Below are 17,339 nucleotides of genomic sequence, written 5' to 3' on the forward strand. Positions count from 1 at the left end.
GTGGAAGGTATAGTGGAGATGTCAGGGGTGGGTTCTTTACCCAGAGAGTGGTGGGGGCATGGAATGCGCTGCCCGTGGGAGTGTTAGAGTCGGAATCATTGGCGACCTTTAAGCGGCATTTGGATAGGTACATGGATGGGTACTTAATCTAGGTTAGAAGTTCGGCACAACATCGTGGGCCGAAGGGCCTGTTCTGTGCTGTATTGTTCTATGTTCTATGTAACTCAAGTAGGTCACTTAGGGTGCCTGGAACACATATTCTTCCCTTCTGAGGCATATGGAGAAATGTTTAAACACGACGTCCAAATTCTCCAAGTGCTTTCTATTTCTCTTCCCAGTTATTAACATGTCATCCAGATAAATGGCAACCTACAGTACCCCTTGTAAAATGTTCTCCATGGTCTACTGGAAAAGGATGCAGGCTGATGATACCCATAATGGCAGTCTCATATACTGGTATGGGTATTAACTGTGGAGTACACCTGGGACTCCTCATCTAGTCACAATTGCAAGCAAGCGTGGCTCAAGTCCAGCTTTGTGAAGGACAGCAGCACCCCACCCCACCACCTGCTCCCCTCTACCAATTGTGTGTACAAATCCTTTATGCAAGGGATTGGGTATTTATCAAGCTGTAAGTAGTAGTTTACTGTTTGCTTAAAATCCCCACAAAGGCTAACTGAGCCATTAGGCTTTCCAGTTGGTATGACTGGTGATTCCCATTCTCCAAGCTGGTTTGATGATGCCTGTGCTTTCCCACCTCCTGATTTCAGCCTCTATTTTCGCCTGCAAGACAAATACCACCGGGCAGGACTTGCAAAATCATGGAATTTCTTTCTGGTCCACATATAAGTGGCTTTGGCCCCTAGTTCTTCCTGAAAAAAGTTTGGGTATTCCACAAGGACTTTGCTGAAGGAGCCGTTTTCTAACGGAAAAATGTTGAGCTAATCTTGGTGGATTTTTTGCAATGAATTCTGCCTTAATAGGCTTGGGGCCCAGCCTCTTACAACCAGTGATAACTGCACCAATTGCTCCTCATAGGAGACTGGAACCGAAGGTGTACCTTTAATCTGTAACAGTTCCTCAGTGTTTGTTCGCAGTCTGGCTGAAATCTAATCAATTAAGTTTGATTTGGAATCCAGACTGGATCTTGTTGAAGACAGGTTCTACAACCACAGATACAACTGTGCTAGTATCGACCCCCATGAGAACGGTGTGGCCATTTAACCAAACATTAAGTTAAATTGGTGACGATTTGGATGTTGCTAAGTAATTTAATTGTTCCAACCCATATGTAGGTGGATTTTCCAGGGGTGTGCACTCTCCTGGATATTGGCTTACGAGTTTTCTTACTCAAGTCAGGCCTTGTAGGACTCCTTTGCTGTCTCAAGTCGGCTCAGATCCTGAGGAACATTTTAGCCACTTGGCCAAGGTTCCGTTTTGTTGTGGGGTTCTGCTGTAGACTGGCCTAGGATCTCTCTGCTCAGGATATGCCCTGCAATTGCCTACCCTCGAATAGTGTTCCCCAAGCTCAGTTGGACAGGTGAGGGCATCCACTTCCATTGGGATGCCCTGTAGCTCCCATGCTCCACTTGCCGCATTTTCTGATGACAATGCCGGTTGTAGTATCTGTTTGAAGTCCAGTTGGGCTTCAGCTATTAGGTGCTTTGACAAGGTTATGCCATTAATCCCACATACCAAATGGGGGTCTCATTCAGGGTTAACCCAAAATCACATGCCTCTGCCAGTCATCTTAATCTCGTCAAAGGTCCCGATATGGAATCCCCCCAAATCTCGAACAGCCAAATAAAACAGATAGCACCTCAGAATTAGAGGTGGTTTGGGATCATAATATTTCTTAACCAAATCTGTGAACTCTTAGAAGGTTGCAGTGTGTGGTGCCTCTGGGAAGGTTAAGCCCCTTTCAACCGAAAGTACTGTGGGTCCATAAGCAGTCAGAAGGATTACTCATTGCTTTTCATCTCTTACAAGGTCATTTGCCCAGAAAAACACTGCATTTTTTCCACATACTAGGCCCAGTCCTTGAAGACAGGATCAAATGAGTCAAGCTTCCCAAATAAAACATGATGCCAAAAATGCTTACCCCAACTCAAAGATGACTATTATGAGATAATTTGTAAATAACACAAAAAGTCGTGACGTTGTGGATAGTGAGGAAGGTTATCAAAGGATACAGCAGAATACAGACCAGTTAGAAAGTCAGATGGAGTTTAATCTGCAGAAGAGTGAGATAATGCACTTGCGAGGTCAAATATCAGAACGTGCAGTAAATGGCAGGACTCTTGGGAGCATTGATACACAGAGGGATCTTGGGGTCCAAGTCTATAGCTTCCTGAAAATGGCAACACAAGTAGATAAGTTGGTAAAGAAGGCATTGGTATGCTTTGCCTTCATCAGTTGGGACATTGAGTATAAAAGTTAGCAGGTTATGTTGCAGCTTAGTATGGCCACGCTTGGGAGTATTGTGCGCTTCTCTGGTCACCACACTAGAGGAATGATGTGAAGGCTTTGGAGTGGGAGCAAAAGGGGTTTTATCAGGACTTTGCCTGGGTTGGAATGTATTAGCAATAAAGGACAGGTCAGACAAACTTGAATAGAATTAGAGAATGCCTACAGTACACAAAGAAGCTATTCAGCCCACTGAACCTGCACCAAAGCTCTTAGGAACATCCCACCCAAACCCATCCCCCACCCGTAAGCCCACATATACCATGGCTAATCCACCCAACCTGTACATCCCCAGTCACTACAGGGGGTTGTAGCATGACCAGTCAACCCAATCTACACATCTTTGGAATGAGAGGGAAAACTGGAGACCCCAGAAGAAACCCACACAGGCACAGCCAGGATGTGCAAACTCCACACAGTTATCCAAAGCTGTCAGTTAACCACTGCACTTACCTAGCTCACTACTATCTTCTCGTGTGATTAAAGAAGGTAATAAAAGATGTGCTAACCAGCAAAATGCACATCCTCTCAACGAATCATTAAAAAAAAAGTGTTCTTGATGAAGAGCAGGTTGCTGGCAAAAAGATAAGTAGGAAATGAGTTGTTGAAGAGGACATAAGGAGCCTGCAAAGAGATATAGGCAGGGTAAGTGAGTGGGCAAAGATTGGCAAAAGAAGTCTGGAAAAGTGTGAAATTGTCCATTTTGGCAATAATAAAAAAATGTAATGGATTATAGAAGGTTAGTATGCAGGTAAAGAAAATAATCAGGTAATTTAACAGAATGTTATGGTTTATTGTGAGACAACTGAATGCAAAGTGACGAGATTACGCTCCAGTTATACAGGGTATTGGTGAAACCACACCTTGGACTACTACATACAGTACGGATTGCCATACTTATAGAAGGATATTAATGCACTGTAAGCAGTTCTTGGAATGAACAGACTGCCTTATGAAGGAAGTAAAGACTGCCTTATGAGAAAAGTACAGACAAGCTAAATCTGCACGCTCTGGAGTTTAGAAAAGTCAGGAGTGACTTAATTGAAAAACATAAGACGCAGAGGGGACTGGACATGGTCAGTCGATGTAGGAAGGATGCTCTTTCTTGAGGGACAATCTAGAACTAGTGGTTGCTGTTTTAAAAAAAGAGGTTGCCCAATGAAACAGAAATGAGGGAACTTGCTTTGTTCTCCCTCAGAGGGTTGAGTATCATTGGAATTCAATTGTTTTTTAGATTACACTAGATTATATTAGATTAGATTACTTACAGTGTGGAAACAGGCCCAACAAGTCCATACCGACCCACCGAAGCGCAACCCACTCAGACCCATCCCCCTACATTTACCCCATCAACTCACACTACGCCTGAGGCGGGAATTGAACCTGGGTCTCTGGCGCTGTGAGGTAGCAGTGCTAACCACTGTGCCACCATGCCACCCACTGTTTTCTCTACATCATTGAAGGCTGAGGAACAACCTGTGGCATTGGTAGGATAGATACTCAAATAGGGTGGAAATGACAAAAACTGAAAGAACTGTGGATGCTGTAAATGAGAAACAAAAACAGAAGTTGTTGGTAAAGCTCAGCAAGTCTGTCAGCATCCGTGAAGAGAAATCAGAGTTAATGTTTAGGGTCCGCTGACCCTTCCTCTGGTTGGCAATCATGGACCAAGGCACAGCTCCTTATTTATGTGTCTGCGTCTGTTGTGGTAGGTGATCTCACTTCCAGTTCTTTTTTTTTTGAGGGATTGGTAAATGGGGTCCAAATCAATAAGAGTCTTAATGGAGTTCCAATTTGAATGCCAAGCCTCTAGGAATTCCCATGCATGTCTTTGTTTAGCCTGTCCCAGGATGGATGTTTGTCCCAATTGAACTATTTGTCCCTTCTTGTCTGTGTGTATGGATAATAGTGACAGTTGGTCATGTCTTTTGGTGGCTAGTTGGTGCTCATGTATCCTGGTGGCTAGTTGCCTGCCCGCCTGTCCAATGTAATGTTTGTTTCAGTCCTTGCAGGATATTTTGTATATGACATTCGTTCTCCTGGTTGTTAGTATGGAGTCTTTTAGATTTATCAATAACTGTTTCAGCGTGGTGGCAGGTTTGTGAGCTACCATGATGTCTCAGGGCTGGAGTAGTCTGGCCCTTATCTCAGAGATGTCTTTAATGTATGGCAGGGTGGCTAGAGTGTCTGGGCGCGTTGTGCCTTCTTGTTTAGGTCTGGTGTGTAGCAACTGGCAGACTGCGCTTATTTGGCACCCATTGTTCCTGAATTTATAGAACATTACAGCGCAGTACAGACCCTCAGTCCTTGAATATATTGTATAGGTGCTTTTCCTTGGCTTCTCATGTTCCTGGGTGCTGCAGTGTGTTGTGGCTCATTTAAATAATGCCCTGATACAGATGTGTTTGTGGGTGTTGGGATGATTGCTCCTGTAGTTGAATATCTGGTTAGTGTGTGTGTCTTTCCTGTAGATGCTGGTCTGCAGGCCTCCATTTTTTTTTTGTTCTACTGTGACATCTAGGAAGGGGAGACTGTTGTTGTTCTCTTCCTCTTTGGTGAGCTTTGTACCAGTAAGGATGCTGTTTGTGGGTTTCTTTTAATTTATTGCATTTCGTGATGACAAAGGTGTCATCCACATAGTGGACACAAAGCTTACACTGGATCGTGGGAAGGGCTGTTGTTTGTTCTAATCTCTGCAAGAGTCTGTGAAGAGTTCTGATATTGGTGATCCCATCGGCGTCCCATTCATTTGTTTGTAGGTCTTGTTATTGAAGGTGAAGTGGGTTGTGAGGCACAGGTTTACTAGCTTGAAGATGCTGTCCTTGAGAAGGGAGTTGGTGCTGTAGGTGTTTGTGTCCTTGGTTCATCTAGCAGTGAGGCTTTTCTTTGACTAGGGTGATGTTTATTAACATGAAAAGGGCCGTCACATCGAAGGAAACCTCATTGTCCTCTACCTTGGTGTCTTTGATAATATTAAGGAATTCCTGGGTGGAGTGGATGGAACTGATATAATGTACTCATGAACAACAGGTACACGATAAGCGCAGACGGCCGATTCCCACACAACAGACCTAAACAATAGTTCTTTTCCACTCGAATTTTCACAGATTACAGCACGAGGTGAATATTTTCTATGTGGCTGGTTTAAATTAGCAGAGGGGTTTACCCCAGGTCGTAACACACAACGCACCCAGAGACTCTAGCCATTCTGCAACAAGACTACTAGCTCAGCGGGCAAACCTATAACCTGATCCACAACCTCAACTACAAATCTTCTCTAAAATCACTTCTCTGAAATGTTTCTATAAATGAGTAACTGAATGTGTAACTTACCTGGTGATACTGTATGGAAGGGTCTAACAAACAGTAGTGAATAATTGTAGTCATCCCTTCGAGGAGAGTGAGAATCATGTCTGGGGCAACACTCACTGCCATCCATGTGGGCCTTTAGAAAACCAGAAAAAGTAATTTACATATTTACTGTTGGCTACCATTTCAAAAACACCAAGAAAAGTATTGCTAAAATTCTACTAACTTCAAAGTTTGAATCATTATCAATTACAGTGAGGCTTGTATAACTTATGGACTTGATGGCTTTTTATAGGTCATCTCCAATCCAGCTTATATCTTTCAAAACTATTGTATTTATTTTAAAAAAACATATGGAATTCTAGTGGTTGATTTTAACTTCAATCTATAAAATTGTATTAAATATTTCAGTAATCAAGTGTTCTTCTAACAGAGTTATTGAATTTGAAATGTTAATTTTGTTTCTCTCCACAAATGCTCCCATACCACCTGAGTTTTTCTAGTACTTTGTTTTTATTTCAGATCTCTAGCATCTGCAGTATTTTATATAATTGCATTCATCTGCCTTTATCACAAACATGCGAACTGAACACAAATTGAGTAAATCAGGTTTCTGAATAGTTAAATATTTGAATTATTGACTGGTATGGTCATACTCAGTCCTTGAATGTAGTTCATCAATCCATTGCTCATAGTACATCTTCTATAGTTTGCACTTCCTATCTACAGCCTCACTGTGTTGAAATCAATTTCCATTGCTCGATAAGTATGCTTTTTAAAAATAGGCCATGAGTGAAATTGTAAAACATAGCAATTTGTTCCCTACTTCCTTCTAACTTTGTAGAACATTGCACAAAAATGTTACTCAGGAACATCTGTCTTTAAAGTCCTTTAATCTCTTCTATTCTAAACTTAGATTATGGCAAGTCTCAAATGCGGAAAATCTCAATTTGTGTGATCTTCAGCTAGGTCTAAGATTGAAAGATTTGAAAACTCAGGCAAGTGATCACACTTGCTTTCCCCACTCAATATCAATATATTTTTAAAATGAATAAATTAATTGATTTTCTGCTTCAACGCTTCTAAGAGACCAACTACTATTTAGCCATTGATATATTAAGCAATGGAGGATTCACAATCCTCTGAGGTAGATAACTTCAATTATTCATTACCTTTGTTTGAAGAAATTTCTTTTAATCTCAATCCAAAATGATTGACCCTTTTCCTCAAATCATACCTCTGTGTTCTAGATTCAAAGAATCATAGAATATCTACAGTGTGAAAGCAGGTCTTTCGGCCCATCGAGTGTACACTGACCTTCAGAACAGCAGCCCATCCCCCTGTAACCCTACATTCCCAGTGGTTAATCCACATAGCTTGCACACCCCTGGAAACCATGGGGTATTTACCATAGTCAATTCACCTAACCTGCACATCTTTGAACTGTGGGAGGAAACAAGAGTATCCAAAGGAAACACATGCAGAACGAGGAGAACATGCAAACTCCACACAGGCAATTGCCCATGGCTGGAATCGAACCCACATCCCTGGTGCTGTGAGGCAGCAGTACTAACCACTGGGCCACCAAGCTAGGGTAATCTCTTAATCTTTCAAGCTCCTTCAAAATCTTGAATACGTGAACAAAGTCACCATTCATTCTTCTCAATTCCAGAAGGTTAAGGACTAACTTATTCAACTTTGCATTACTGAAAAACAATCACAGGAATATGAGCTGTACTGCCTCCAATCCAAGTATATGCATCTTTAAATGTGGATATAAAAACACAATACTCCCAGATGTGTTCTCACCAAAGGCTTGTACAATTATTATTACAACTTCTTCATTCTTGCACTCCAATTCCCCTGTGATAAAAGGTCACCATGGCATTTGTCTTTAAAACGGTTTACTACACCTGCATGCCAACTTGGTACCTTTGTAGAAGGACAATAAATTCTCTCTGCACATCAACAGTTGAACATTTCTTGCCTTTTAAGAGATATTGCTTATTCTTAAAATCAAAGTGAAAATGTGATAATTATTCATTTGCAACTATGTTGCTTACTCACTTAACCTGTTGGTATTTCTTTGTAACCTTTTAAGTTCATATTCCCACCTAGCTTTGTGTTATCACAAAGTATGAATGCATAACTCTCAGTCTAATTCATTAATTTTGATTTTAAATAATGGATGGCCCAGTGTTAATGTTGTACTATTTTACTCATTACAGCTGTCAGTTTGACTCCTTTTACACCTACTCTCTGCCTCTCGTCCATTATTCAATCCATGATGTCTCTATTTTCACCACACCACCATATTCTAAGGTGACTATTTGTACCTACAGCTCATTAATCTTATTTACCACATTCCTTGCATTGACACACATTCACAGTAAAATTAACTTAGATCTTAGTACACTAATTCGTCACACTATTTCCTGTTCTAATGCTGTTCTGTGCCCCTTGTTTTCCTCTCTAATGTTCTATTTCCCATCCTCCCACAAAGTTATCAGAACCAATTTTTGCAGTCAGTACTCAGTGCTGTAATGTTTGTACAACTAGTCACACAATAGTTCCATCAGCAGGAGATGCTGTAGGCATCTGTTGCCAAAGTAGTAGTTTCAATGATTTTATTAGAAAATGCTTCAGCGATGGGAAGACAGTTTCATTGTAGTGCGAAAAACTCAGAATAAAACAAAACCCATTCCTGATAGAAAGCCAATGAGTGATAATACTTCAAAAACTTTCCTTGTCTAATGACAATACTCAAATCGCCAGACATACATCACTCACACTGCTGAAGCTGCACCCCCATAGAAGATCCTTTTTTTTTTCATATCAATTATATCTTTTCCACTCCAAGTTTCTAGACTCTACCAAAACCTATGACACATTCTCTAACTGGATTCAACAAAAAAAAAGTCTCTATTTCACCTGTAACCTTCTATTCTCCATGAAAACCATTTCTGCAATTCAAGTGTATTGACAGTCAAGGTGTCAATTTTCTTGCTCCTTCTGTGGAACTTACTACCCCAGAGTTTGGTGGATGCTGCAACATTGAGTAAATCTGAAGAGGTGATAGAAAGATTTTTAGTTAGTGACGAGTTGAAGGGTTATGGACAGCGGGCAGGAAAGTGGAGTTGAGGCAGAGATAAGATCAGTCATGATCATATCAAATAGTTGGACAGGCTCGAGGGACTGAATATCCTATTTTATCTTTTAGTTTTTTTCTGAATTTCAAGTGATTTTTCACACACTTCTTCAACTTGCACGTCACTGTGTTGAAAACTTTTCTTCGGAACTTTTCTTCACTAACTAATTCTTCCCAGAACTTCATTATTTTGGAGATTCTCATCCGTCAAATTTCTTCATCTGCTGTGAGATGACCTAACTTTCCATGCAACAACAGCTGGCACAAAGCCATGAAATAAGATTTAATGATGGGAAGTCCAAAATTTGGAAACAGAAGGCCATCATCAAACAAGATGATCACGTGGTTTGTGATCACAACTCTTAAGAAATTAAAAATCTAATATCATTGATTAGAAGTTTGCAAGTAGCACCAAAATTGGATGTGTAGTGGACAGCGGAGGTTACTTCAGAGTATAACAGGATCTAGATCAAATAGACTAGGCTGAGGAGTGGCAGATGGAGTTTGATTTAGATAAATGTGAGGTGCTACATTTTGGAAAAGCAAATCAGAGCAGCACTTATACCATTAATGGCAAGGCCCTGGTGAGTTTTGCTGAATGAAGCAGCCTTGGCATGCAGGTTCATAATTCCTTGAAAGTAGAATCGCAGGTAGATAGGATAGTGAAGGCAGCATTTGGTATGCTTTCCTTTATTGGTCAAAGCATTGAGTATAAGAGTTGGAAGGTCATGTTACGGCTGTACAAGACATTGGTTGGGCCACTTGTGGAATACCATATGCAATTCTGGTCTCCCTCCTATCAGAAGGATGTCCAGAAAAGATTTACAAGGGTGTTGCCAGGGTTGGAGAAGAAGGGGAGGGGGGTGGAGTTATCAGGGGTAACCAATGGAGCACAGGTCTCTGGTGCAGAATCTGTCTCTGTTGCTCAGAGGGGAAGGGGGGACCAGGAGCACAGCTTTAGTCATTGAGGATTCCATAGTTAGGCGGTCAGGTAGGAGGTTTTGTGGGAATGAGAGAGACTCACAATTAGTGCGCTGCCTCCCAGATGTCTCTGATCGTGTTTTGAAATCCTTGAGAGGGAGGGGTAGCAGCCCCAAGTCATGGTCCACATAAGCACCAACGACATAGGTAAAGAAAGGTGAGGATCTAAGGCAGAAATTCATGGAGCTAGGATAGAAGCTTAGAACTAAAACAAATAGAGTTGTTACCTCTGGTTTGTCGTGCTAGTGAAGAGAGGAACAGGGAGACAGGAGAGCTGAACCTGTGACTGCAGGGATGGTACAGGATGGAGGGTTTTGGATTCTTGGATAATTGGAGCTCTTTCTGGGGAAGCTGGGACTTCTCCAAAAAGATGATTTTTACCTGAACCAGAGGGGTATCAATATCCTGGGGTAAAATTTGCTAATGCTGTTCGGCAGGTTTGAGGGGGGGGAAGGGAAGAAGAGTGGGCATTAAACTAATGCAGAAGGGGGATGGGAACCAAAATTGTAGTTCCAGTGTACAGGAGGTTGAAGGTCGTCAGGTCAGGGATAGGATTACAAGGTTGCAAGAGGATACCGGCAATCAGGATATTGGTTTGAAGAGTATGCACTTCAATGCCAGAAGCATCGGAATGAGGTGGGTGAACTTGCAGGAGTTGATACTAGGGATTTCGATGTTGTGGCCATCTCAGAGACATGGCTAGAGGAGGGACAGGAATGGTTGTTGCAGATTCTGGGATTTAGATGTTTCAGTAAGAACAGAGGAGATGGTAAAAGGGGTATGGCATTGTTAATCTAGGGTAATATTACTACAGCTGAGATAACATTTGAGGACTCATCCACTGAGATAGTTAAGGCTGAGGATAGAAACAGAAAAGGAGAGATCACCCTGTTGGGAATTGTCTATAGGCCTCTGAATTGTTCCAGAGATGTAGAGGAAAGGATAGCAGATGGGGGTCGGAGGGTGGGTGGAGGCAGTGCTGGACAGGGTTGGGGGCGCTGGCGGAGGGTGGTGTTGGGGGACGGGCGGAGGGAGGTGTTGGGAGGTTGGGCAGGGGCGGTGTTGTACGTATTTTGGGGGGCGGACGGGGGGGCAGTGTTGGACAGGGTTTTGGGGCCGGCCGGGGACAGGGGCGGTGTTGAAAAAGAGGATGGTGTTGGAAGGGATTTGGAGCAAGCAGGGAGCGGGGCATTGAATTGATTAACCAAATAATGAACTACCCAAACGAAATAGTGCCTGCCCATCTCGTTCGGATAATCGAGGTTCCTTCGTATATAAACGTATAATATACAAAGGAGGCAACAACTAAAACAATGGAAAGCTGATATGTGTTGCCTGTGTAACCTGTGCCATGAAGGAACTTGAGAATGCTTTGAGAGCCCTAAAGAATCATGCACGCATGAGGTGTTTCCAGCTACTTGAGCTCAAACTCGGGGGTTTCTGAGCTTGAGGAGTGGGAGGTGTCACTGAGGATACAGGTGGTGAAAAGTTTCCTGGATCTTACATTGCAGGAATGGTCTCCCCACAGCCACAGGCAGTTCAGGAGGTGTGTAAGTGGAATGGTCATTTGACAGTTTAAAAGGAATGCAATGCAGGATTCCTCAGGGGAACTGGCAGCATTGTGCTGAGACTTGATGACATCTCAAAAATGTGCAGTTCAGAAACCGTCCAAGACATCAACAACAAAATTGTTACAGAAGCACAAAGTATCATTTTAAAAATATGTGGTAACAGGAATTTAGATTTGGAGAAGGAGCAAGACTGTCAAGATAAAGCAGGCTTGTGAGTTATTGGTAAATTGATAAATCACATACTGCTTCAGATTGTTGGAGCTTTGGAAACAGTTCTGGTGCAATGAATTTCCCGGGTTATTTATGACCATTCTAGCAGTCCACAATCTAGCAGTACGTTAGAGATTAATTGGTTGATAGTGCCTTGGAGTGCTGAGTGTGACCAGTAAGAGTGTGTAATCACTGGGAGTTGAGCTAAGTATGGGAGTTTAGGTAAGTTGGGGAGGGAGGCATTGTTGTGTCTTATTCTGGCCATTTTTGCAAGAGGCTGGTTTGTGTTTGAGGTGCTGCTTGTTACATCTAACAGAGGGCCTAGGTAAATACCAGGCTTCGTTTCTCCTTAAGTCCTCTAGTTAATAAAGGGGCAGAGATGGCAGTCATTGCAATGATATGCTCTTCCTGTCAGATGTGGAGCAGTCAATTGCCCCTGGAGACACTAACTGCTGGAAGTGTCTCTGGCTGCAGCTCGTCTCAGATTACAGATTGGCTGGAGCAGCAGTTGGAAACCTTGAGGAGCATACCGGAGGCAGACTGTGTTACAGGTTGTAACATCAGGGAGGCTGTCATGAGTAGATGAGTAAGCACACCAGGAGTGGTAGGCAGATAGCGCAGGATTCTCCAGTGGCTATCCCCCTTTCAAACATTCGTATCACTTTTGGTTGGGAGAGACAGTCTCAGAGGGGAAAAAAGTAGCAACAGCCAGGTCTTTGGCACTATGACCCGCCATATCCTGCTTTACAGCAAAGCCACCATTCAAGCGAGCAATTGTGATGGGGGGGCTCTTTTGTCTGAGGCACAGATAGGTGTTTCTGCAGCTGCAATTGAGACCTCAGGATGGTGTATTGTCGTTCTGATGCCAGGGTCTCAGAGTGGTTGCTGCAAGTTCTCAAAGGGAAGCAAGAGCAGCCAGAGGTTGTTAGAATCATTGGTACCAATGACATGGGAAGAAAGAGGGATGAGGTCCTGCAGAGTGAATATAGCGAGTTAGGCAGGAGGTTAAAAAGAGGACCTCAAGGGTAGTAATCACTCGATTACTCCCAGTGCCACATGCTGGTGAGAGTAGGAATAGGAGGTTCGGACAGATGAATGTGTGGCTGAGGAGCTGGTGCAGGAGGCACGGATTCAGATTCTTGGATCACTGGGAATTTCTTCTGGGGCAAAAATTTCATAAAATAGAAAAGAATCTGAAATGGTGTGTGGAAACAGGCCTTTTGGCTCAGCAGGCCCACACCGATCCTCCAAAAATATTCCACCCAGACTCAGTCCTCTAGCCTATTACTCTACCTTTACCCCTGACTAATGCACTAAACCCACACACCCCTCAACACTGTTGGCAATTTAGCATGGTCAATTCACCTAACCTGCACATTTTTGGATTGTGGGAGGAAAACAGAGCACCCGGAGGAAGCCCACACAGACACAGGGAGAATGCGTAGATGCTGGAGATCAGAGTAGAGAGTGTGGTGCTGGAAAAGCAGGTCAGGCAGCATCTGAAGAGCTTCATCAGGAGGGACTTGTGTCCGAAACGGCGCAAAGGTCCTGTACTGCTCTGTAATGTTCTATGTTCTAACTGGATAACAGGTACATGTAAGTTATTGCCATATTCCTTTTTACCACAGTACTAACAGACGTCATATCGCATCAAAAGATAAGCTTCGAAAGAAGGTGCAATGTTCAGTGCCTTTCCCTCTGAAATCCCACATTAGACAACAGTCTTGGTTTCATGAGTGTAACTTATTTCCAACTTTAGTGAGTATTTAGATTCCCTATGGTATGGAAACAGGCCCTTCGGCCCAACAAGTCCTCACCGACCCTCTGAAGAGTAACCCATTAAGACTCACTAAACCCCTGACTAATGCACCTAACACTATGGACAATTTAGCATGGCCAATTCATCTGACCTGCATATCTTTAGATTGTGGGAGAAAACCGGAGGACCCAGAGGAAACCCATGAAGACACGGGGAGAATGTGAAAACTCCACACAGACAGTTGCCCGAGGCAGAAATCAAATCTCGGTCCCTAATGCTGTGAGGCAGCAGTGCTAATCACTGAGCCACTGTGCCGTTCAAATGCAGCAGTAGAGCTGGGTTTGGCAGATCCTCCATTGGACAAGTATCTCTCATCCAATGGAGGATCTGCCAAACCCAGCTCCACTGCAGCATTTACTATCTCCAGGCCTGCAGAATCCAAAGTCTACTGCTCCATGTCTCCACTCCCAGTCTATGACAAAGTTAAGCTCCACCAAATGGCCAGCAGTAAATCATGTCTTTATGTGCTTAATCTCTTAATCCCAGTGGGATGAGTTCAACTACCCTGAGCCTATCTCTGGACTAGTCAGGCAGAGATTTTCTGGTCTGACTTTGGCAGTTGTGATAAGCAATCTCAACCTTTAAAAAGTACTTGGATGAGCGTATGAAGTGTCATAACACTCAAGGTTATGGGCTCAGTATAGGAAAGTGGGAATGGTGTATTAGGTGCATAATTTGGTGCTACAGATTTGATGCACTGAAGGGTCTCTTCTGTACTGTTTCATTCTATGATCAAAGGGTGGTAAAGACTGAACAGTTTAGTATCAAGTTCCAACGGAATTGAATTGGCTGGGGCATTATCCTCATAAAAGGAAATTTCAGAAAGATGCCCAGATAGAGTTGATTTGACTTCCAAGCACACAGACTCAGGTTAACCTAAGCTACAAATCTCATACCTTGTAGCTGCTTCACATTTTTGTCATAAACTAATTTCCAAGCTTTGTCTTAATCTCATCAAACGCTGAAGGATGTTTCTCTGCCTATGACTCTTCCCCTGACTTACTGCACCCTGGCTCTGCTACTTCCACCTCTCCCAGGCCTGCTGAACCCTTGCTATGTTGTTCCATCCTCGCCCCTGTGCTGGTACTCAGCTCTGCTGATTCCTCCTCTGTGGACTTGCTGAGCCCTGGCTCCTCCTCCCAGGCCTGCTGAACCACAGCTCTGCTTGGTAATCAATGGGACGCAGAGATCGAAAGTAATTTACAGGATGGAACTCCATTATTTAAAAGTCAGAATTCTTATCCCTGCAGGAAGGCAAACTCTCTAATGTTAATTTGGTGATTTCTATCAATGTCTCTAAGATCTTTGTCTCTCACAAACCGAGCGCCCACCTTCCCCACACTCCATCATTCACTGATTACACTAGCGATTACCTGGATAACTGAGTAAAAAGACTATTTCCTCCCATCAAGTTTGTTTATAATAGAATCCCTACTATACTGAAAGAGGTTATTTGGTTCGTTGAGTCTGCACTAATCCTCTGAAGAGCATCCCACCCAGACCACCCCTGACCCTACCTTCATAACCCTGCATTTATTATGGCTAATCCATCTAAACTACATGTCTTGTCAATACCTCTAACCTGCACACCTTTGGAGCATGGGAGAAAATTTGAGCATCTGGCAGAAACCCACACAAACAAGGAGAGAACATACAAATTCTACACAGTCACCCAAGGCTGGAGCTGAACCCAGGTCTCTGACACTGTGAGGCAGCAGTGCTAACCACTGTGCCATGTGCCACCCTGCAAGGGTTAAGGTCTGCAAAGTGCACACTGCAATTGAATTGCAGATTTACACTCTGAAAGCTTAAGATTAGAGTTTAGATTAGATTAGATTCCCTACAGTGCAGAAACAGGCCCTTTAGCCCAACCAGTCCACACTGACCCATTTCCCTCTGAATAATGCATCTAGCACTATGGGCAATTTAGTATGGCCAATTCACCTAACCTGCACATCTTTGGATTGTGGGAGGAAATCGGAGCACCCTGAGAAAACCCACGCAGACATGGGGAAAATGTGCAAACTCCACACAGTCGCCCGAGGCTGGAATCGAACCTGGGACCCTGGTGTGGTGAGGCATCAGTCTTAACCACTGAGCCACCGTGCCGTGCCGCACATCTAGGAAATCTATACAGACATTTTAAAACTCGTAAACTTTATTAATCAATTGCACAATATAATTGTAATTTTCTAACAACTATAATTCAAGCTTTACCAAATGAAGAACATAAGTTATGCAACATGAACATAAGGAGAAGTAAGTCCCCAGCTCCTTCACCATTCAATAACCTGGAAATAGCAAGGACTGCAGATTGTGGAGGTCAGAGTCGATAAAATATGGAGCTGGAAAGGCACAGCAGGTCAGGCTGCATCAGGGGTGCAGGAAAGTCGACGTTTCGGGTTGGGACCCTTCATGAGGACTTTACTGCTCTGCCGCACCATTCAATAAGATTGATTTGATTCTTCTACATTCCTACTGGTCATCAAGTAACTTACACTCGTTTACTTCTATTTACATCTGCCTTAAAGATGCTCAGACTCTGCTTCCACCCCTTGAGAGAAATCACTTGAGAGAAATAATTTCCCCTTATTTCGGAGTTAAATGAGTGAGTCACTTTTAAACAGTGACTCCTAGTTCTAGATTCTTCCACAAGAGGAAACATTATTTTCACAGTCACTTTATCAGAACCCCGGAGGATCTCAAATGTTTCAATAAAGTCATCTCTTAATCAATGAATATACATTTACAGACAACCATGAGACCTTTGCATGAGACAACCTGTTATTCCAGGTATTAGCCTTGTAAACCTTCTCTGAAAAATGAGAAATGAAGGTTGAAGGCTGTAAAGAACATTTACTATTTGGGTAAATTGTATGAAAGATTAATATCTCTCTTACTTACCCAACACCACATTGCTACATAAGCTTACTGGTTAGCAAGGTCAGATCTCATGAAATACTGGGAGAACTAGGCATTTGGATACAGAACTGGCTCAAAGGTGGTGGTGGAAGGATGTTTTTCACTGTAGGCCTGTAACCAGTGGAGTGCCAAAAGTATCTGTGCTGGATCGATTACTTTTCATCATTTATATAATGATTTGGATGTAAACACAGGAGGCATAGTTAGTAAATTTGCAGATGACACCAAAATTGGAGGTGTAGTGGACAGCAAAGAAGGTTACCTCAGATTACAAAGGGACCTTGATCAGATGGGCCAAGGGCTGAAAAGTGGTAGGTGGAGTTTAATTTAGATAAATGAGAGGTGCTGCATTTTGGGAAGGCAAATCTTGGCAGGACTTACACATTTCATGGTAAGGTCCTAGGGAGTGTTGCTGAACAAAGTGACCTTGGAGTGCATGTTAATAACGCTTTGAAAGTAGAGTCGCAGTAGGTAGGATTTTGAAGGCGGCGTTTGGTATGCTTTCCTTTACTGGTCAGAATATTGAGTATGGGATTTGGGAAGTCATGTTGCAGGATGTTGGTTAGGCCACTTTTAGGATATTGCGTGTAATTCTGGTCTGTGAAATTTGAAAGGGTTCAGAAAAGATCCACAAGGATGTTGCCAGGGTTGGAGGATTTGAGCTATAGGGAGAGGTTGAATAGGCTGGGCTGTTTTCCCTGGATCATCGGAGGCTGAGGTGTGACCTTATAGAGATTCATAAAATCATAAGGGGCATGAATAGGGTAAATAGGCAAAGTCTTTTCCCTGGGGTGGGGGAGTCCAGAGCTAGAGGGCATGAGTTTAGACTGAGAGATAAAAGATATAAAAGAGACCTAAGGGGCAACCTTTTCACGCAGAGGGTGGTGCGTGCATGGAATGAGCTGCCAGAGGA

General features: G+C 43.0%; 1 protein-coding gene across 16 annotated transcripts in view; it reads right to left on the reverse strand.

Annotated features, from left to right (window-relative positions):
• Nucleotides 1-17,339, reverse strand: part of dop1a (DOP1 leucine zipper like protein A) — a 377,089-nt gene that overhangs the window by 119,374 nt on the left and 240,376 nt on the right. For all 16 annotated transcript variants that reach the window (XR_006312556.1, XR_006312558.1, XR_006312557.1 and 13 more), the window contains one exon: nucleotides 5,800-5,911. Coding sequence is in view for 13 of the 16 variants with exons in the window: in XM_043696201.1 (XP_043552136.1) it covers nucleotides 5,800-5,911 (112 nt within the window). In the remaining 3 variants the exon portion in view is untranslated. The remainder of the gene's footprint in view (nucleotides 1-5,799; nucleotides 5,912-17,339) is intronic.

This window comes from Chiloscyllium plagiosum, chromosome 9 (genome assembly GCF_004010195.1).
Source record: "Chiloscyllium plagiosum isolate BGI_BamShark_2017 chromosome 9, ASM401019v2, whole genome shotgun sequence".
Classification (NCBI taxonomy): domain Eukaryota; kingdom Metazoa; phylum Chordata; class Chondrichthyes; order Orectolobiformes; family Hemiscylliidae; genus Chiloscyllium; species Chiloscyllium plagiosum.